Below are 20,222 nucleotides of genomic sequence, written 5' to 3' on the forward strand. Positions count from 1 at the left end.
GGATGAGCATTGAGTGTGACTGAGTGTTTATGGAAGAAAAGGAGTTTCCTTTCCAGAAGAGTGTTCTTGAAGCATTGTCTTGGTGCACACACATAGTCGCAGCACTCAGGATGCTGAAATAAGAGAATTACTCAAGTGTGAAGCTAGCCTAGACTGAAAGGAGAATTCAAAACTAGCCTAGGCTAATTACTGAGACACTGTCTCAACAAAAGAACCTCCCCCACCCCTGTAAAAAAGTAGAAAATAAGTCTGGCAGTGGTGGGGCACCCCTTTGATCCCACTTGGGATGCAGAAGCAGGCAGATCTCTGAGTTCAAGGCCAGCCTAGTTTACAGAGTGAGTTCCAGGACAGCCAGGGCTACATGGAGAGAAACCCTGTTTGGGGAAAAAAAAGTAGAAGAAAATATATCAAATCCTGTAGCTGGCACATTTGTAGTTCTTAATTTGGGGTTGGGGGGGGGGGTGCAGGGAGAAATTGGGAGGCAGAAGTCTCACTCTGTAGCCCAGAATGGTCTAGAACTCTCTTTGTAGCTCAGACTGGCCTCTAACCAATGATGATCCTCCTGCCTCATCCTCCCTAGTGCTGATACTACCAGCATATACCACCATACCAGGTTCTCTAAATGTTTTTTAGCATCTCTATGCAGACATGCCTTTACCATCAAAGTCAGTGCCTGGCAAAGAGGACCTCAAGTGTTGGTAGCTTGTCTAGGCTAGCCCAACATGAGACATGGTCAAGGCGGGACAGCTGCCCCTGGAGTGAATGCCACTGGCCTTGTGTTTGCCGCCTTCTGGTAGCTCACTCCTAAATCTCCTGGGCCAAAACCCATCTGGGTCCATGCTTCCCTCCCCCAGGCCCTTGACTCCTACCAATAACTGACCTCCACCAGCAGCAAACACCTAAGCAAAAGGCAGCTCCAGGTTCTGAGGCCAACTCAAGCCTCTGGAGAGCTGAGTCTGGGTAGCAGGCTCTAGTCAGACTACAACTCTTCACTCTGCTTCTGAGGGGTTGGGGGATGAAGGTCACACCCTCTTGAGGACCATAGAGGAGGTTTCTTTCTGGCTCTCTGTGAAGAATTAATACATCACAAACCAGGAACTCCCAGGGAAGATGGCCTTCCCTATACCATTTTCTCACAGCCTGTCACTATGACACCTCAGTGCTTCAGGACAATCTGTTCTGAGACTTGAGCAGCCATGTGATGGTTTACAGCGAGTTGCACGTCCCTTCGCCAGCAAACATGGCTGCTCTCAGGCTTCTCTCGCCATGTTATCTGAAGCTAGTGTAGAAACCATCACACAAGGTACAAGGATGTCCAATATTGTTCCCAAGAGTGGAACAGCAGCCCCCTGAGGGAACCCCAGAGCAGTGCTAAGTGGGGAACTGGTGGCTTCAGGGACAGCATGTCAGCACAACGCAGGTAACGGTAGTGGAGAACACAGACAAGCCATAGTCAGCAGCCAGCAGGATAACCCCCGGGGGGGTCCTGCCCTAGTCTAGGAAGTGCTCCTAGGTCCCCCTGCTCTCTTCATTTGGAGGTACACATTCCTGGGATATTCTACTTGGAATCTACCAGTGAGAAACTATATAAAAATAAAACTGTTTCAACCCCAGTCACCACAATCTGGGAGACACGAAGTGTGATCTGCATATGCCTTACGCTGTGTGTTGAGAGCAAAGTCCTCCAGCACAACAGGGCAGAGTTTACAGGGGCACCAGGGGCAGGCCTGGGGAGATATGCAGGCACAGCCTGTGCGTGGAGTCGAGAGTCCCACGGTAAGCAGAGGGGCACACAAGGTTGGGGCAGTGGGGTGATACGGAAGGAGCAAGAAGGGAAAAGGTGCTTCAGATACTGAGCTGTGTGGCTGTTGTATTTCCACATGGGGTCTCCCTGCTCCTCAGAAAAGGTTTGCTGAAAGATCTAATTGCCCACTTACCAAGGTAATGGGGATGCAGACTGTCACGATGCCAGGCAGTGCTACCTGTAGCTTAGGTCACAGGTGCAGAAGAGGAGCTCAGATGGTCACTAAGTTAAGGAATAAGAGAAAAAGTCTGCAGCGTGGAAAGGATTTTGTGCGGTGACATTGTTCTGGACATCAGGACTATGTGCATAATCGGAAACGGAGTGGCAGCTAGGGGCTTAAGACAGCAGATACTACTACATTTGTCAAAATCACCCAAATGAGCCCTTTAAAGGGACATAATTTTGCTGTTTGGAAATGGCACATCAATATGTCAAAAGTAGGGATTCGTGTCTAGAGCACTGGTTCTCAGTCTTCCTGATGCTGTGACCCTTTAATACAGTTCCTCATGTTGAAGTGACCCCCCCCCCACCATAAAACTACTGTCATTGTGACTTCACAACTGTAATTTTGCTACTGTTATGAATCATAATGTAAATATCTGGCATGCGGCCTCCAAAGGGTTTGCAGCCCACAGATGAGAACAGTTGCTCTAGACTCTTCTGGGAGTCACCATACCATGGTCTTAAGAGAACGGAGGGATTTCTGTGCTGTTGATGGCCACCTGGGCAACACGGCACCCCATGCTACCTGTGGGAGCCACCTCAGACAGGTCCTTTACCCCCTTGTTTCAGACCCTCTGAGAAAGAATACTGAAGTGGCACTGAAGAGTTGAGTTCTGTGACCTCCATGCAAGAACACACAAAGCCAAATGAGGACCGAGCTAAGGGTGTGAAGCAGCCAAGGGAAATCACGTTCAATCACCGTCCTGGAGATGTTGAAGACAGCAGCTCGTAGCTGCTGCTTTTCATTTGGAAGTGTAGACGTGGCCTTGAGAGGATTCTTCTCCATTGTGAGGGAGGCCAGGAGCTAGGAGGAGTTGGAGAGGAGACACATCATTAAAACAATTTGGTTCCTTCGGGGGGTGCGGGGGGAGCATCTGCAGTCAGATCTAGTCACGACCTTCTGCTCAACACTCAGGAGGCAGAGTCAGTTCAAGACTGACCTGATCCACATAGTTTTAGGCCAACCAGAGCTACCTTATCTCAAAAACAACAACAACAACAACAAACAAACAAACAGACAGACAAACAGAGAAAAAGAAAACACAGAGATAGGAGGATGAAGAGGAAGAGGAGGAGGTGGTGGTGGTGGGAGAGGAGGTAGTAGTTAGTGGTTATAGCACTTCTTCAGGACAGCGGCCTGGGGATGCTTTGGTGCAACGATGACTTGTGTGTTTTCAGGGGATAGATGGGAGGGCACAGGGAGGTGTAGGATGGGACAAGATAACGTATAAGTAACCAAGAAAGCCGTCCTTGTAGCAGTCACCCCCCCCCAGGGGGACAGGAACAAAAGCAAGGTTGAATAAATGGTCACAGAGCCCTAAGCTGTCACCTCTGGTCTGTCTGCTGTCCTGTTGGGGGGCAGGCTTTAGCCCCAGGTGATGTCCCAAGAAAGGACAGTGTTTGTGGTGACATAATCCTTATCAAGGACATTAGAGAGAGGTTTCCATTCCCCAACATCGCCTCCTTTAAGAAAAAATACTACTTCATCTTAATCGTGAAGAATAAAGTGTTTTTAGGAGCTTTGTTGAGGTGTAATGCATTTGAAGCATACAGCGGTATTGTGTTTTTTGTTCTTGAGTTTGAAATTAAACTTTAGTCTTTTCAAAGTAAAGTAACTTAGAAATGAATATAGAGGTTAAATAAACCAGATGTAAGAGAGAAATCAGACAGACAGGGAAATGGGCAGTCAGACAGAAGAGGGCTGGTGATGGTTGGCTGTGCTCAGATCTTCTCCATCTTAGAGATGAAGTCATCACGGATCCCGGGCAGCTCATCATTTTCTTTAGTCTTCTACTCCACAGTCTTCTCCAGACAGTGGATCCACATACTGCGTTTTTTTACAAGATTTGTTGAGCTGTAACACACACAGTGTGAGCATTTGAAGCACACAGCTCAGTGGCTTTCACTGCGTTCAGCACTGCAGACATCACTTCCTGAGCATCCTTCCTGCCCCGCGATGGGCGCCTCTGCCTGTCACCTCCCCTGTCTCCATACAGAGAAGTCACAGCCAGCACCACAGGCCCAAGGGTTTAGGACTCTGAGTGATGGAACTAGACCCAGGCACTGAGTCCAGTGTTCTCCATGATGTATCAAGAGGGGTGAAAGGAACCCTGCACGTAGCCATGTATGGACTACTTTTAAAGGATTTGGCCCCCTGTACACTCTAGAGCTAAAGATAGCTATAATCTAGACCATGTTCAAATACAAGATTTTCTTTCCCCCATAGCTGATTAAAATTTATATATGTGAAAATATTTTTGGAGAAATCTGTCTTTTTACTTGACCCTGTGTTCACAGTTGCCTTAGACACTGTTGCCAGGCCAAAAAGCAGAGTATTGAACATATGTCCCAGAGCCAGCCTTCCCAGACTTGGACCCCAGGCCTGCTACTTGCAAGCTCTGTGTCTTATCTAACCTCTCTGCCTCCATTTCTTATCTCTGGAATCTGTATAAACATAATACCCAGCTCATGGAAAGATAGAGACCGAGCTGATGCAGTGAAAGCTGATGCATTTGAACTATGGCTGTTGTAAGCACCATGGATGTTGGCTGTAACTGTGAGGAGACTCCTAGCTGGGAATCCCAGCTGGCTGATCTCAGTTGGAGGGGAATGAGGAGTGACAGGAGAGATGGATCTTAGTCAGAAAATATATGTATATGTGACCCTGATCATTGGTGCCCTCTGATTGTCCCTGCCTTTCTTAATTAGTGACTGTATAGGATCATAGGATTTTTCTCCTTGAAGTCCAAGTGCATTGTCAAGGGTTTCTAGCAGACTTCACTGTTTGCTGAGAAGAGCTTCTCTTTGTAGTTCTGTCTGACCCAGTTGGGTCATTCCCTTGAGGTCCTCCTTGCTCCTGGGCTCTGGCCTGCCTGGTCCTGACAAACCCTGCCGTGCTGACTCTTCCTTTACCCACACCTGGTAGTTCTAAAACAGAACTCTCGGGGAGAAGTATAAAAGAGTGTATATATAGAAAGTGCTGAATTAAAATATATTTTATTGTCTGTCCAACACAATTAATAGCTTCCTTCAAGAAAGAGGGTTTCTTTCTTTGAATCTCCTATACCACATGGCACAGGGGATCCAGTGCTAGTTACGCCAAATTGAATCTTGAGAAAAGTCAGTTTGCTTACAAAGGTCCTAAGAAGTTTGTTCCCACATCTGTAAGCATTTTCCCTTTTGGAGAGCATATCTTATTTACTGAGTAAAGCCCTTTTTACATGGACCAGCAAGGGTCACTTCCAATCTCACCTGGCCTGAAGGTACAGTGTAATGTCATGAAGGAGAGTCAGGAAGCTACGGAAACTCAGGACTGTCAGTGTAACAGCATGAGGGATGTCTCCCTGGATAAGTCGCTGCCATCACTGGCCATATCAACAGCAGGCGCGATGACTGTGTTGTTTTTCTTCCCCACCCCACTATTACCCTCTCTCATTCCCCACTGTCTCTCTGAAACTCTTCTTCCAACAAGCCCCCTCCTACTTCAGTACCTTTGGGTATGAGTGTGTAATGTGTGGGTGGGTGGGGGCGGTGCTATTTTATTGGAACATGGGCAGTTTATCAGTGGCCATATCACTGAAGAAAATTAATCCCTTCACCCTAGCGCCTATATTAATTGTTTGTTGACTCGAAAGAGGTGGAGTTTTATGAGGCCCTCCCCCCATATATGATAGTGGGCCCAATCATCAGCTCTCAGTGAGAGGTGGAGTCTTTTGAGTCCCTCCCCCATACGTGATAATGGGTCTACTCTTGTGTGGGTCAGCATGGCTTCAGTGAGTTCACGGCTACAGAACCATGTTACACCAATCGCTGTTTCATGCCACACATCCAAGAATTCTGGCACTTATGTCCACCCTCTCCTTCAGGATGTTTCCTGAGTGTGCACACCCCCAGCCCATGTTTGTGTGTGTCATGGATGTCTTACATATGGCTGGGTGCTGAACTGTCGTGTAGTCCCCACACTTCGACCAGTTGTGACTCCATTAGCTACCACCTACTGCAAAGAGAAACTTCTCTGATGAAGGCTGGGGGCAACAGTAGCCTCAGAGCACAATCTGCAGTCACTTGCTTACTTTGGAAGCCATCAAAAGATGCTGCCCTGAGAGTCTGTCACATAGTGAAACCTCTAAGTCTAGATCTACATTTTGGGGACAGGGAATAGGCAAAGCATTACAGCATTACCCAGCATGTGGCCAGAAAACAGTTCTCAGTCCTTTGAGGGGTGGGGGGATACAGTCCTCCAAGTATGGATTTATTCTATGTAGTAACAGTATCTAGAAGCTGATGGTGAGTCGTAATGGTATGCCTATGTGTGTATGTTCAATTGTTAGGAATTCCAAAGAGGAGAGACACAAGACCAGAAATGGCCAGAAAGGCTTCAGAAAAGGGGCAGCTTGAGCCAGGGCAATAGCATGGATGAGATAGGGGAAGGATGTAGGCTAATTATGCCAGTCTTCTGAATGAGCAAGAGTATGGTACTGAAGGAGACAGGAGCGTCTTCAGACAACTCCACAGATGGGATTCTGTCTTGTGGCCTTGATGGCCCTCTTCATCCTTTCCCTAGACTTCCATTTTCTGCAGACTAGCTTCCCCTTTGAGACTCAGTGCCCTCCCATGGATGCCAGCCCACAGACAGCCAATCCGTGACCCTTCAAAGCAGGAGTTCATGGTTGAGTTGTTCTTCTCACTGTCCAGTTCGAGTCCTGGCTTGAGAGCTGAACCCTCTGTCTACCAGGATGCTTCCCTGCCTTGTCCTGCTCCGTGAGACACTCTACCTGGTCTTGTGCTTATCCAGGTCCCCAAAGGAACTGATCAGAACTGGGCCCAGAAACTCTACGAACGACACTCCAACAGCCAGCACTTCCAGAAACCACGCATGTCCAACACGGCCTTCATTGTCAACCACTTTGCAGATAAGGTAACTGTCCTCTTTGCTGACCTGGGACGCACACCTTAGGCCCACAGTACGTAGAATAAAGGGTTTCCAGGCTAAGGAAGTTGGTTTTGTGAGTTCCAGTGACCCGAGGTTGAAGGTAGGTTTTTCTCTGAAGATTTCTTCCACACCCTGCTCTGGGGCCAACCAGACTGTTGAGAAGACGAGGCACAAGCAGAGCCTGTACTAGTGCAGTTGCCTTTCATAGGCATAACAGGTAGTAGCTGGGGGCTGCTCTCCAATAGCAGTAACAGAGCAGAGTCAGCTGACACTGAGCCTGAGAAGAGGGAGGAGTGGAAACTAGGTACTAACACGGTTTGGATTCCTTCTGGAGCAGCCTACACTGATCTCGGCCATGGGCATAGACACTGAACCTCTCTAAGTAGATTTCTATTGAATTCTCAGGTGGTAATGTGCATGTAATTGCATATCCTGATTCAACGCATCTGGGCCAAGGTAGAAAAAATGCTTTCACCGAGCCCTAAAAAAGCCGCCTCTCACGGATTTCCCTTTAAATACAGCATTTTCTTCTGCCGAACGACAACTCAGTAGCCTCTGCGTACATCTCTGCGTATCAGATTTGCCTCGATTCCTTATCTCCTTATAATACCTGGCTCGTGGGGCAGTACAGAGACTGAGCTGATGTGGCGAAAGCTGATGTGTTTGAACTATGGGTGTTATAAGCACCATGGACGTTGGCTGTAACTGTGAGGAGACTCCTAGCTGGGAATCCCAGCTGGCTGATCTCAGTTGGAGGGGAATGAGGAGTGACAGGAGAGATGGCTCTTAGTCAGAAAATATGTATATACATGACCCATGTTCTCTTAGCTTTTTTAGGAAATACTATAGATGAGATGAAGAGGCTGCCAGAGCCCCTGAAGCACTTTTTTGTTTTTGTTTTTGTTTTTGTGGCCCCAGGTGGAGTACCTTTCAGATGGTTTTCTAGAGAAAAACAGGGATACAGTATATGAAGAACAGATCAACATCCTGAAGGCCAGCAAGGTAAAAAAACAAACAAACAAACAAAACTGGGAATGGGGTTAGCAAAGTGGGGAAATACTTGCTTAGTCCTGTTAGAATACTTTCACGGGGCTCTGGGTTCAATCTCCAGAACCATAAAAAATAAATACATGGGAACTGGGTATGGTCTTGCCTGTCTGCTGTTCCAGCACTCTGGATGTAGAGGCAGGAGGATCACTGCAAGTTTGAAGCTAGGCTGATCTACATAACAAGTTCTAGGGCAGCTGAGGCTAAATGATGAGATATACCAACAGATCAGGGATGGGGATGCTATTGTGAGCCCCACGGTGGAGCCCAGGGAGGCATAGCTGTTGGTTTGTTGGTTACACTTGGTGGAGAGAGGAAAGCAGGAAGGTGTCTCACTATTCCTAGGGAGAAAACTAGGAAAGACAGCATAAATGGAAGGACATTGGAGATGACAGCCAGGAGGAGGCATAGGTGTAAGTTGTGGTGAAAGGTCTCCTGATGTTCAAGTCACCTCTCTTCTGTCTCCTACTTGCATACCTAAGACTATTCGAACATCTCTAAGCCTAGTGTGTGTGCTTCGTCTCTATTGAGCCATCTGAGGGGCAAAATCTGAATGTAATTGTATACAGGACCAGTAGGAGGAATATCTACAATATTTTAGCGTGGCTTACAGGCTGTGTTCTGACTCATCTGCCAATGGCTGTCTCCCAGGAGAAAGTCCAAAGATCCAACACTTGTTTGGCCCATGATACCGGATGTCTCAGCTGGCCTTCAGTAAGTGTCAGAATCTCAGAGACGTAGGCTCTAATGATAGTGAGGAAATGGACTGGCCATGGAGAGGGGGCAAGCACGCAAAGGGCAAGGGCTTCCTTCTTCCATGGCCTTGACACTGCCAACAGAAGGCTTGGCCCAGACTGAAGGTGGCTCTTCCCATCTCAAATGATCCCAATCAAGAAAAATCCCTTGAAGGTGGTGTGCCTACGTGCTTTGGTTTGATTTAATTTCAGATGTAGTCAAATTGACAACCAAGAATCACGGTAATAAAAGGTGAGATTTCTAGGACATCTGGCTCTATTTTGGAATATTTGTTGTCTCTAAAATTTCATCTGCTCCTTTCTCAGAAATGGAGATAGCATGTCTGTCTGCACCCTCGCCACACACATTTGTTAAGCACTTGCCTGTGAGTCACTGCTCCAAGCCCATATTTGCATTCAGAGATGAGCAGAGCTGCATTCTTATTGTCCCTGGATGAGCTGATACAGATCTGCTCTGAAACTCTGAAGGGAACAGAGACTCGGGGAGAGTCTGCAGCTGGGAGAGGCCTAGATAATGTGAAGGGACAGGAAGTCTGGGGGGAGGAGGCACAGCCAGGAGAGGCCAGTGCACCTGTATTCCAGCAGCTGATGCGATGCAATGGTGCCTGCCAGCCTCGGCCTTTCAGTAAGACTCAGGAGGGCTCTCCAGGATTTAGGAGCCCTTTTCCCAGACCATGTGGCACCCAACTCACTGTGGGGCCCTGATAACACTGGGGAATTGACATAATAATTTCTCTTTGTGATAAGCTTTAGAATTGTGACCGCAATAGAGAGAAATGTAACAGTGGAGAAAGTACAGCCGCAGCCTTGACCCATGTGTCCAAAGCCATCCCTTTTCCATCAGGGGCCCAAAAGGGGATGTAGGGAGGGACAGAGTTAGTGGCAGCCACTGTTGTCATCCCAGAATAGCCACAGTCAGGGAACTAACCACAGAGACAGTCAGTCAGTTGGGCATAAGCATGCATGCTGTTTTGGAGCTCACATCAGATCAATGTGTTACATCTCAAGTCTGTGGCAGCTCAAAGGAGGTTTTCCATTTTTGACAAAAGCAGGCATGGGGCGTTGGTTCCTGCTCCGGTCTTTCCCGTGTTGCCTACGAGTCCAAGAGGTAACTAACATTCAGGCCTAGAGCCTCTGTCATCTTGATAAATACATGATTTACTTAAATACAGTTTAGTTCTGCAGTTTTGACTTTGAGTGTCTCAATGTGAGGAATTCAGGGACATCATGACCTAAACTCACAAGAAAAACTGTCTGACAAGGCAAGTATTATTATTAGCTGAGCAGTTTTTGCCACTTAATTTTATTGAACACTGTCATGTGTATAGAAAAATATATAGACACATATAGACAATCCCTGAAATCTTTGTTTAGGGAAAAATATACAGTTAGTGACTACATACAAATGCAAAAGGCTATGTGTGAAGGTCAAGAAGAAGGTTTTAAAGAATACAGTGTGTTGGGGGCCTCAGGGTCAGCAGTTTGCTAGGAAGACCAGCAGAAGTTGGATGTGGTTTACTTAAGATAACAGTTACTACAGTCTAACGATGAGAAACAACAAAGAAGAGGTATATGGAGGGGGGAAGTTACAGGAGAGCAGGTATAAACCTCCTAGACTGTTCTCCCAGTGAACTCACAGGGTGTGCTGAATTGCCCCAGAGAAGCAAGTGCAACGATACCCAACAAAACATTTGCCAGTGGGTGGTCACACAGGTACCCTTCGTTTGGTCTCATGAACTAAACACCTAACATGGCCTAAACTCCCAGGCTGAGAAAAGCAGATGTTCATCATGAACAATATTGTTTGCACAGTGAGCAAGACATATCAGGGAATGTTGAAAATCCAAGGTGCCAGGCATCAGCCAAGACTCGGGCTGCCAAACAGGCATTGTTAAGAATGGAGGTCTTGGTCTTTTCTGCACATGATGCTGTTTTGGATTAAACATGCTGGGTTTTTATTAGGAACTTAGCCACAGAAATTAAATATCATGGAGTTATACACAAGCCCCTCTCTAGTCCATAAGCCATCTTCTGATGGAGGCCCAGTCTGTGTTACAGCGCACTGGTGAGCCGTCTTAAGGGATATACATTCCTAGACCCCTCTGACTTGGCATACATCACTGTATCTGAGTTACCCGTCCACATGAGCACACACACGTTTTTCCTTTCTTCAATAACTCTTGGTACTTTGCTACACTTTATAAATGAAATTGATTCCACGGTGGGATGCGCAACAGTTGTAGAGTTACCAAATTGCAGAGCAAAAGCTCCATGCTGTGTTTTTGGAAAGTTGCAGGCTCCCCTGTTTTACCCCAACCCCACTACCACGTTTCCAACTTTCTCTCTGCCAAGCCAGTGACCTGGTGACCTGGTGCCTGGCACATCTGTTGTTGTGAATATTTACACGATCCTCTTTCCTAAGCCACTCTCATTTTTAAAAAATAAAAAACTTCTGCTGTAGTAGCAGTCCTCTGGGGCTTAGATTTCAAATGCGTGTCAAAAATAGAACAATAAAGACCTCGAAACGTTGAAGACCCCAGGACATACATTTAATAACGTAATGCCTGTTCTTTTAAGATAAATTTTACTCTCTAATTCTCAGATCATTGTGTAAGTTCGTAATTTTATCTCAGGTACTTTTATTTTATGAGAAACTGTTGGCTTTTATCCCTTGTGTGGCTTATTTGATAAGAAATTATCAGCTTGTCGAGAGTAATTAAGTGGTGTGAAATGGAGGACTCCCACCTGCCAGCCACTGGGGCGTTTGCAGAACTCACACTGGGGAGGGGGATAACACAGTGGTAATGAGGGCGATTTAGGGAAGCCTGTTAGCCTGTGAAGACTTAAGATGGAGCCAATTTCTCCTCAGCTATTACAGAGCTATAAATAGGGACACGGGAGATGGGGGGGGTGCTTTTTGAAACAGGGCTTTAACACATTCATTTCTTTTAAACACTAAAGATGGCAAGTCTTCCCTCCCAACTTTTGCTGCCAATGAGAAGGAATGTTTTAGTATATGGGGAGGCTTGGAGAGTATCTTAGTTAGGGTTTACTGCTGTGAACAGACACCATGACCAAGACAACTCTTACAAAGACAACATTTAATTGGGGCTGGCTTACAGGTTCAGAGGTTCAGTCCATTATCATCAAGGCAAGAGCATGGCAGTGTCCAGGAAGGCATGGTGCTGGAAGAGCTGAGAGTTCTGCACCTTCATCTGAAGGCTGCTATAAGACTGGCTTCCAGGCAGCTAGGAGGAGGGTCTTAGCACACTTATTCCACCACAGCCACCCCTACTCCAACACAGCCACACATACTCTAACAAGGCCACACCTCCTAATAGTGCCACTCCCTGGGCCAAGCATATCCAAACCACCACATGGAGTGATCCTAAAGAGGGCAGCACTTTTCCTCCGAAGATGTTCTCTTATCTGCTGTGTGTAGGTCAGAGGGTCAACTGTTGTGTTAGAATATTATGTCCATGTGAGTCAGGCAACCTGGGCCATGGATCTAGATGGATACAAGTGTCACCATCTGTCCACTGCATGTCATCAGAGAAGTGGCCTCATAAACATTATGGTTCCGAGGATCTCTGTCCAAAGCCTGGTGGTCCCCAGAGTCCAGGCATGGGAGAGATCAGCTCAGACTGAGCCCCAGGATTTCACTCTGAACAACAGTTTGGTGTGGTAGGGGTCTCTGGAGCTGGACCAGTAAAGAGAGAGACAGAGACAGACAGAGAGATGTATGTATAAAGAATTTGTGAATTAGTAACAGTTTTCACTCCCAAGAGTCTGAAAACCTGGTAGATGATCAGCCCTTGAGGCCAGTCGGAAGAGTCCCACAGTGGCTGTCTCACACCAGAAAGGCCACTCACTCCACAAGGGTAGGGGTCTCAGCAGCCCCGATCTGAGTCCACAGCCATAAAGGGTTCCTGCCACATCCTTGTCAATGATGGACCCTGGTTCCAATATCAGTAAAGGAAGCAGCAGCAGCAATAGCAGCAAAGGGACAGATCAGCTCAGTAGCAGGAAAGAGGACCAAGTGAGCAGAATGGTGCTGCCACATTTGGGGTGCATCTGCCCACATCAGTCAAGGTAGTCAGAACAGCTTCTGAGTTGTTTCTACCCAGGTGATTCAACTTTGTGGCAAGTTGACACTAAAACCAACCATCACAGTTTGCTTTTTAAAGATTTATTTATTTTATGTATGTGAGTACACTGTCTTCAGACACACATCAGAAGAGAGCATTATATCCCATTACAGATGGTTGTGAGCCACCATGTGGTTGCTGGGAAATGTCTCAGGACATTTGGAAGAGCAGTCAGTGTTCTATGTCAAATTCCACAGTAGTTTCTTGAGACAGTGCATTATGGCACACATGTCCTCAGTATGGTTAGCGTCCTCTACACTGGCTCCGGCTGTTGGAAAATGTGCCTGAGATAAGCAGACTAGAACTCCAGTTGATAAACCAGTGTGCTCCCTTCCCTTTTCCAAGTCTGGCCTGAGTCTTTCTCTCAAAGCCCACTAAACGACCACTTAAGATCCTTTTTATTTAAACGTTGAAGATTTACCGCCTCCCACCAAAGTGTAATGTCAATCATTTAAAAGAACTGGCTGGAAAGGAAGTGCGTTTTGTTATGCTTGCCTCATAGTTCTGAGGAAGAGCCCTCTGGTCAAGCCATTCTGCTGTGTCCTTTGTCCATGTCACATGTCTGTGTGAAAGGAAATCTCCATTTATTCTTATAAACATCAGTGAATAGGTGTGGTTTCCAAGGAAACGGTGTGCATGCAGCTATAATTGAAATTTTCTTAAACTGTCAGGCAGCCTTTAGAAGGTATTTTCCTACTTCTCTTAATCCCTTTGCAAACAGATCCGCCTCAGGTCTTTAAACTCTATATCTAGGCTTGAAAAGCAGAACTTAGAGAAGCCAGTACCTGTGGGGACATTTCACATAAATGGCAAACAGTATGAGCCTTGTGTTTGCTTTTTCTGAATGTGTTACTGAGACTGCTATTGAGTTAGGAAGGAACAGTCTGTAGAAATGCCTGGGTGGACACCTTTTGGTGGCTGCAGGATTTCTGTTCCTGGTCAGCTAGCTTACCAAGCAGGCTCTTCAGCAGCTGTGACAGCAAAGTTGAAGTTTCTTCTTGGCCTCGTCCAGCAGGGTGGGTGTTTTGTCCTTTGAGTCCCTTGTCAAGTTGTGACTTTGTTGTGACTTCATGTTTGCTTCTATTTGGGGAATTCCCAAGTCAAGTTCCTATCTATCTCAGCCCTCTTGGTGGATGGGTGAATAGAGGTCGCAGTGGACATTTTCTGCCTGGCTCTTATGCTGTGGCCTGCAATCCAGGACTTTGTAATCTTACCTCTTAGCCTTTAAGTCTCATGATTAACCTAGGTCTTTCTATGTGACCACTGAGCCACTAAAACAAATCCTGCACAGAGGAAGCCTGCTGACCCTCCCCCCTAGATGCAGTCGCAATACAGGCTCCTGCGATTAAAACATAACTTTAAAAGCAAAATCCAAATCCTTCAGATAAATGGTACCAGCGTCGATTCAAATATCTCTTAGACAATTGGCATCTCTTGAGTTGTCATGAGCAAAAAGGGCTGAAAACATAAAATACTTATTTTTTTTCAGTCTGATTTCTAAATCCTTCATGAAACATTTGATACCTGTCTCCAACCCTAGGACCTAAATTTTTTTTTTCACGTAAGCGGTTAATGACTTCTGCTGATTGGCTCTCTCATACAGTATAATTATGCAGATTGGGAACACTCACCAATGCTACAAAGACTTAGCCACCCATTATTTCCCTATAGAGGTTCTTGAGCACTGATCTACCCTTGCTCTGACATGCCTGGGCACTCTGGTAGGAAACCTGGGACTGACAGTCCCCTGCCTGCAATCCCTTCTGTCCCTGATATCCATCCCTACATGCTCAACAAATTGTGGTGGTTTCCTGTCACCCACAAGCCCTTAAGTAAGGGGCTTACATTTAGAGGAAACCTTGACTGTTGGTGAAATCCATGTGAATTGTAGTTCACAAAAGATCTGAAGGAGGGCAGCCACATGTGGATTCATGCAGGGAGGATTCAGGCATTGAGCTATGACAGAACCTAAGTCTTGAATGAGATGGCATGGAAGTGAGCATGTGAGGGTGTTTTCTGCCATGTTTGGAGCTTCCATGCCATTAGAGAGAGAGGATAATGCAGAACAGATGGTCAGAAATAGGGATCATTGGTGACGGGAAGGGATCTAGACTGGAAAGGCAGGGTTGAAGGAATAGTAGAGGTGTCAGGCATGACAGCACATGACAGGAGTCTGTGCAGGGGACGAGTGTCAGAGAACTCCCTGGGGATCTAGCAGACAGCAGTACAAAGGAGGGAGGGGCCAGAAGCCAGCCAGTGGAAAGACATTCCAAAAAGAAGGCCTGGAAGCCATCAGAGAGGACAGGAACCCACACTACTTGTGACCCTCTGGGCTTTCCAAGGAGGGCTCCAGATAGTCTGAAGATTCATTTCAGCAGTATGGGAGGAGGCCCAAGGAAATCTCCTGAGGCTGGTCTGAGGGAGGACATAGGGAAAGGCAGTGTCCGTCTGTAGACACCAGGATGGCTGTGGTATATAGTGAGAGGCAGGATGAAGGGCTAAATGAGGAGAAACCAAAGCAGCAGCAGAGAGACTTGAACTTGTAGTCAGCAGTGGCTAGGGCCGGGTTGAGGTGAGATGATCAGAGTCCAGGTCAGAGACTAATTTAGAGGGATTGTATAAGGCTTTACCTTACAAACCGAGTAAGGGAAGGGAAGAGGCCATACAACTAATGACAGCCTCAACCCAGCACTCTATCTATCATGTCATACTGCTTCTAAGATGTCTGCAAGGTTAGAGGCTCTGCTGGTCTTGGCTCCATAGGTACCTAGAACAGGTACAGCACCTCCTTGGCTGCCTCGGAGCTGAGCTGCAGGCAATGATAATTTCCAGAACAGCTCAGGTAGCTGCCACTCTATGGGTGGTACATTCTGAAGGATAGACTATCCGGCTGTCTGGTTTTAGGTCTCTCCTTTTTCTCTCATTTACTAACTCTGTGGTCTTGGTCCCTAAGCCTCAGGTTTCCTCCCTTGTAGAATGGGATGCAGTTGGTACTTAGATCCCATGGTTCTGGGGCAGCTTGAATGTGTCCAGGCATGCCCCGTATAATCTAAGTAGGGTTTACAACCTGTTCTGCTTTGTTCCCTTATGTTATCGTATTACTGTTGGGATTAAAAATAAAAAATCCTTCAGCAAGCTTGGCCCCTCTTGTTTCCCTCTGGAGTACAATGTGCCTGTACTGGCTTTACATTTTTAATAGTTCCTAGATGCTCTGAGTTCCATCTCTGCGAGTACTTCCTCCTGACGTGTTTTTCTACCTATCACACATCCTATTTGCCCAAATATGGCAATGTGGGCAACCCTAGTCATACAGACCTGGGTTGTATAAGAATGCAGGCCAAGCCAGTGAAAGGAGGCAAGCCAGTAAGCAGCATCCATCTGTATCCTTTACTTCGGTTCCTGCCCCCATGCTACTGCCCTGGCTTCCCCGATGACAGACTGTAATCTGTAAGCTCTGTCACACCCTTTCCCCCAGAACTGCTTCTGGTCATGTTTATCACAGCCACGGAAAGCAAGCTAGAACACTCCCTGAGAGAAACCCTTCCTGACTTCCTCACCCCAGAGCTCTGATCTAGTTGGGATTTGTTATTTCCTCCTTTCCCTAAGGATGTCTTCTTGTCATTATACTTTCGATCCTGTGGGTAATTGATAAGTGTTTGCCTTCCGCCGCAGGCCGTGAATTCCTCAGTGTGTGGAAGACAGCGTTTGTGGTTCACCTTTGTGTTCCCAGCCCCTAGCACAGCACAGGTTGGATATCTGGGGTCAAGAAGGATTGATTTCATTTCTGTGGTATCACATAGTATCAAATACCTAGGAAAAGTCACACCATTATGATACATTCAATTATATTTCTCAGGCCCTTTCTCCTCTGACAAGAGGAATCATTGTGGAATGCCGTACATGAAGAGAATCCACTGCAAAGAGGAAGAGTTGCCTCCTTTTGGCAGCTAAAACTTAGAACCATTAAAATTTATGTCACTGGAGGACCCTCAAAGCCAACTGCTTGACAATATTGTCCTCTGTATCCTCCTTAGTAGGGACTGGAGTCTCTTTGTTTCCTCTTCTATAACTACTCGGTCCTGCACATTTTGGATGAGATTTTCTCTCCCGGGCCCTGGACCAGGATTGGGAATGTTTCGCTCATGAATTTGATCACATCCTCTAGTGTTTATTGTTACCAGGCCGGTACAGCCATGAAGCAGCCAGAAGCCTGTTCTTGAGCTACTCACAAGACAAGGTCTTTAATTTTACATTATTGGCTTACACTCTTATTCTACTTATTTGTTTGTTTGTTTATTTGTGATGCTGGTGATCAAGCCCAGGGTCCCCCATATGCTATGCAGACATGATGTCTAACTCCAGGCCAGACTGGGAAGTGTGTTTAGATTCCATAGGCCAGTGAACTCTAACGTTAATTGGCATGCAAACCGCTATGCCAAAAACCTGAAAGTTAAGGTGCTTCTCATGGCTGGTTCTATGAGAAATGAAGGGTGTGAGGAGAGGGCAAACAGGCGTGTTGATTCTAGTGCACACACACACGCACACACGCACACGCACACGCACACGCACACACACACACACACACACACATACACGCACGCACACGCACGCATGCAGTATGAAGTTTTGTTGCTTATAGCCTACAGTTGTTGGCAACTATGCAGTGTAAAACACTTATATGTGTTTACAGTACTCTTGACTCTAAAATTGCCTTTAAAATGTAGATTTATAATACCTCAGGCTAAAGTAGTTGCTTATATCCTTTGTTTTACTTTAAAATCCTTGGTATAAGAGACAGGCCTTGGCTACATGTTTTGAACATCAGTTATCACAATCTTGTATTAGTGGATGGATACACCTGTGTGGAAGTTCGTGCAGATGGCCAGACCCAACGATAGGTGAAAATTAGTACTTTACTCTTCAGAATGTATGGCCATTTCATTACTATACAACGAATGACAGAGCTCATCACACTGGATTAGGGAATGCTTGCTGAGCAGTGCATGATCCTCCCAGTCCAGTGGACGTACATCAACTTCCAGCCAGGGCTTATGTGACTCTGAGTGTGGCTGAGTTGTAAGAAGCCCTAAGGGGATGGGATGGTCAATGGCTTGGGCTGTATGCTCCTGCCAATCAGGGCTGGAGAGCCCCTTTTAAATGAGCTCTGCCACCTGATTCCGACATCCAAGTTCAGAGAACAGCTCTAGTGTGTCACTTGCTGATTTATTTGGATGCTGCCTACCTACTCACATTAAAATTAAAGACCTTGTCTTGTGAGTAGCTAAAGAACAGGCTTCTGGCTGCTTCGTGGCTGTACCGGCCTGGTAACAATAAACACTAGAGGATGTGATCAAATTCATGAGCAAAACATTCCCAATTCACGTTGGGGTGTCATGGTATGGCTGAATTGCCAGGTGTCTGTGACAACCAGGAGTGGAGATGATCCAGGGCCTCCTGCAGATTGAAATGCTAATGAAAAGTCTAAGGATGTTGCCTAATTCCCACAGGCTTCTAGAACTGTGTTGTGGTTAATTTTGATTCTCAACTTGACAGGATCTAGAATTACCAAGCAGGCAAGCTCTTGCATGCTGGCAAGAGATGATCTAGATTAAGTTAGCCTCTAGGGATGCTGGCAAGGGATGATCTAGATTAAGTTAGCCTCTGGGGATGCTGGCAAGAGATGATCTAGATTAAGTTATCCTCTGGGGATGCTGGCAAGAGATGATCTAGATTAAGTTATCCTCTGGGGATGCTGGCAAGGGATGATCTAGATTAAGTTAGCCTCTGGGGATGCTGGCAAGGGATGATCTAGATTAAGTTAGCCTCTGGGGATGCTGGCAAAGGGATGATCTAGATTTAGTTAGCCTCTGGGGATGCTGGCAAGGGATGATCTAGATTAAGTTAGCCTCTGGGGATGCTGGCAAAGGGATGATCGAGGTTGGGTTCATTGGGGTGGGGACCTATGCTCTCTACGCTTGGATCCTGGACTGAATAGAAAGGAGAATTCTACCTGAGTAGCAGCATTTGTCACTCTGCCTCTTGACTGTAAATGTAACATGACCACCTACCTTAAGCCCCTGCCTCTAACAATGAATTCCCCACCATGAAGGACTAAGCCCTTAAGCTGTGAGCCAGAAGGAATGTTTCTCTTGCGGAGTTGCTGTGTCGGGGTACTTTATCATAGCAACATGAAGAGAAATGAATGCAGACTCTGCAAACACAACACATGCATGTGAAGGACTAATGGAGTGTGCTATTGAATGGTCCCTTTCTCAGCTATTGACATGGCAGCCTGCTTGTGTCCTCTAAGTGGCTAATGAATACTCGCTAACCTGAGACTGCAGACCTGGAAGGTTTGGGACATGTGTTGCTGAATGTGATCAGAGTGGGAGCTGCTGTCACTGCCATGCAGGACCTGTAGCCTGATGCAAAGATGCTGATGTAGGACAGGGTTTCTCCTACATGTCCCTCTTTGAGTTCAGGAGATGTTACTAGTGGGAAGGAGGCTGTTCTCGTTAGGAAAGAGCAAGCTTTATCTATTTAATGCAGATGACGAGAACCTTAAGGAAGCAAGCTCTGGTTGTGCATTCAAGGACCAAACCTCTAGCTTGAGCTCAGCCTTTGCCTGGTAGGCCTGGGAGGGCTTATACCAGCTGCTATGTTTCATGGGGCGGGAACAAAGGTCTGGTTGGTCCTTTTTTCATGGATCTCTGTTGATTCATATAGTTAATGACAGATATAAGATTTCTTGCTGCTGTATTTAAATAAGCCTCCCTTGGTGCATTAGTCAGAGTCCTCATGGCTGAGGCAAAACACTGAGCAAAATAACTGAAGGAGGAAACCTTTATTTCGGCTCCTGGTTTTGAGGTGTTAGTCTATCGTGGTAGAATGGGATTAACTTTCTCCTTCCTCCCTTTTATTCCATCCAGGCCCCAGCCTAGGGGATGGAGCTGCCATTCAGGGGCAGGGGCTCTTCTCCTCTTGGTTACTCTTAACCATATGTTATGGGTATCTTTGCATACCTAGGAGACGAATCATTAATCTTGAAGGTGTATCCAATCACATTCACCATCAAGATTGATTATCACACCGAACATCTGAACTTTTGTTATATCCCTTTGTCGTGAGGATATGAATTCGACAAAATAATGGATGTCATTGTGACCTTTGATACGCATGTGTAATGAACTTTGTGTTTGCGCCAATCACTCTCATTTATCCCCTCCCCCAATTCCCTTCCTTTTCCTGAGCAGCCCCTTCTACTTTTTGTGGTCTCTTTTCTAGAACCCATGCATGATAAGAAACATGATATA

The 20,222-nt window shown here is 46.4% G+C and overlaps 1 protein-coding gene and 1 long non-coding RNA gene across 5 annotated transcripts in view; one reads left to right on the top strand and one right to left on the bottom strand.

Annotated features, from left to right (window-relative positions):
• Myo5b (myosin VB) overlaps positions 1 to 20,222 on the top strand; it is a 330,335-nt gene that overhangs the window by 212,422 nt on the left and 97,691 nt on the right. For all 4 annotated transcript variants that reach the window (XM_006525714.4, NM_201600.2, XM_006525715.4 and 1 more), the window contains exons 13-14: positions 6,822 to 6,944; positions 7,878 to 7,961. In XM_006525714.4, coding sequence (XP_006525777.1) covers positions 6,822 to 6,944; positions 7,878 to 7,961 — 207 coding nt within the window. The remainder of the gene's footprint in view (positions 1 to 6,821; positions 6,945 to 7,877; positions 7,962 to 20,222) is intronic.
• On the bottom strand, positions 884 to 3,049 carry Gm52349. Its single transcript, XR_003952638.1, has 3 exons — positions 2,616 to 3,049; positions 1,938 to 2,014; positions 884 to 1,066 (listed from the first exon to the last, which is right to left on the bottom strand). It is a non-coding gene; the product is annotated as a predicted gene, 52349 (long non-coding RNA).

The sequence above is a fragment of the Mus musculus genome, chromosome 18, assembly GCF_000001635.26.
Source record: "Mus musculus strain C57BL/6J chromosome 18, GRCm38.p6 C57BL/6J".
NCBI lineage: Eukaryota > Metazoa > Chordata > Mammalia > Rodentia > Muridae > Mus > Mus musculus.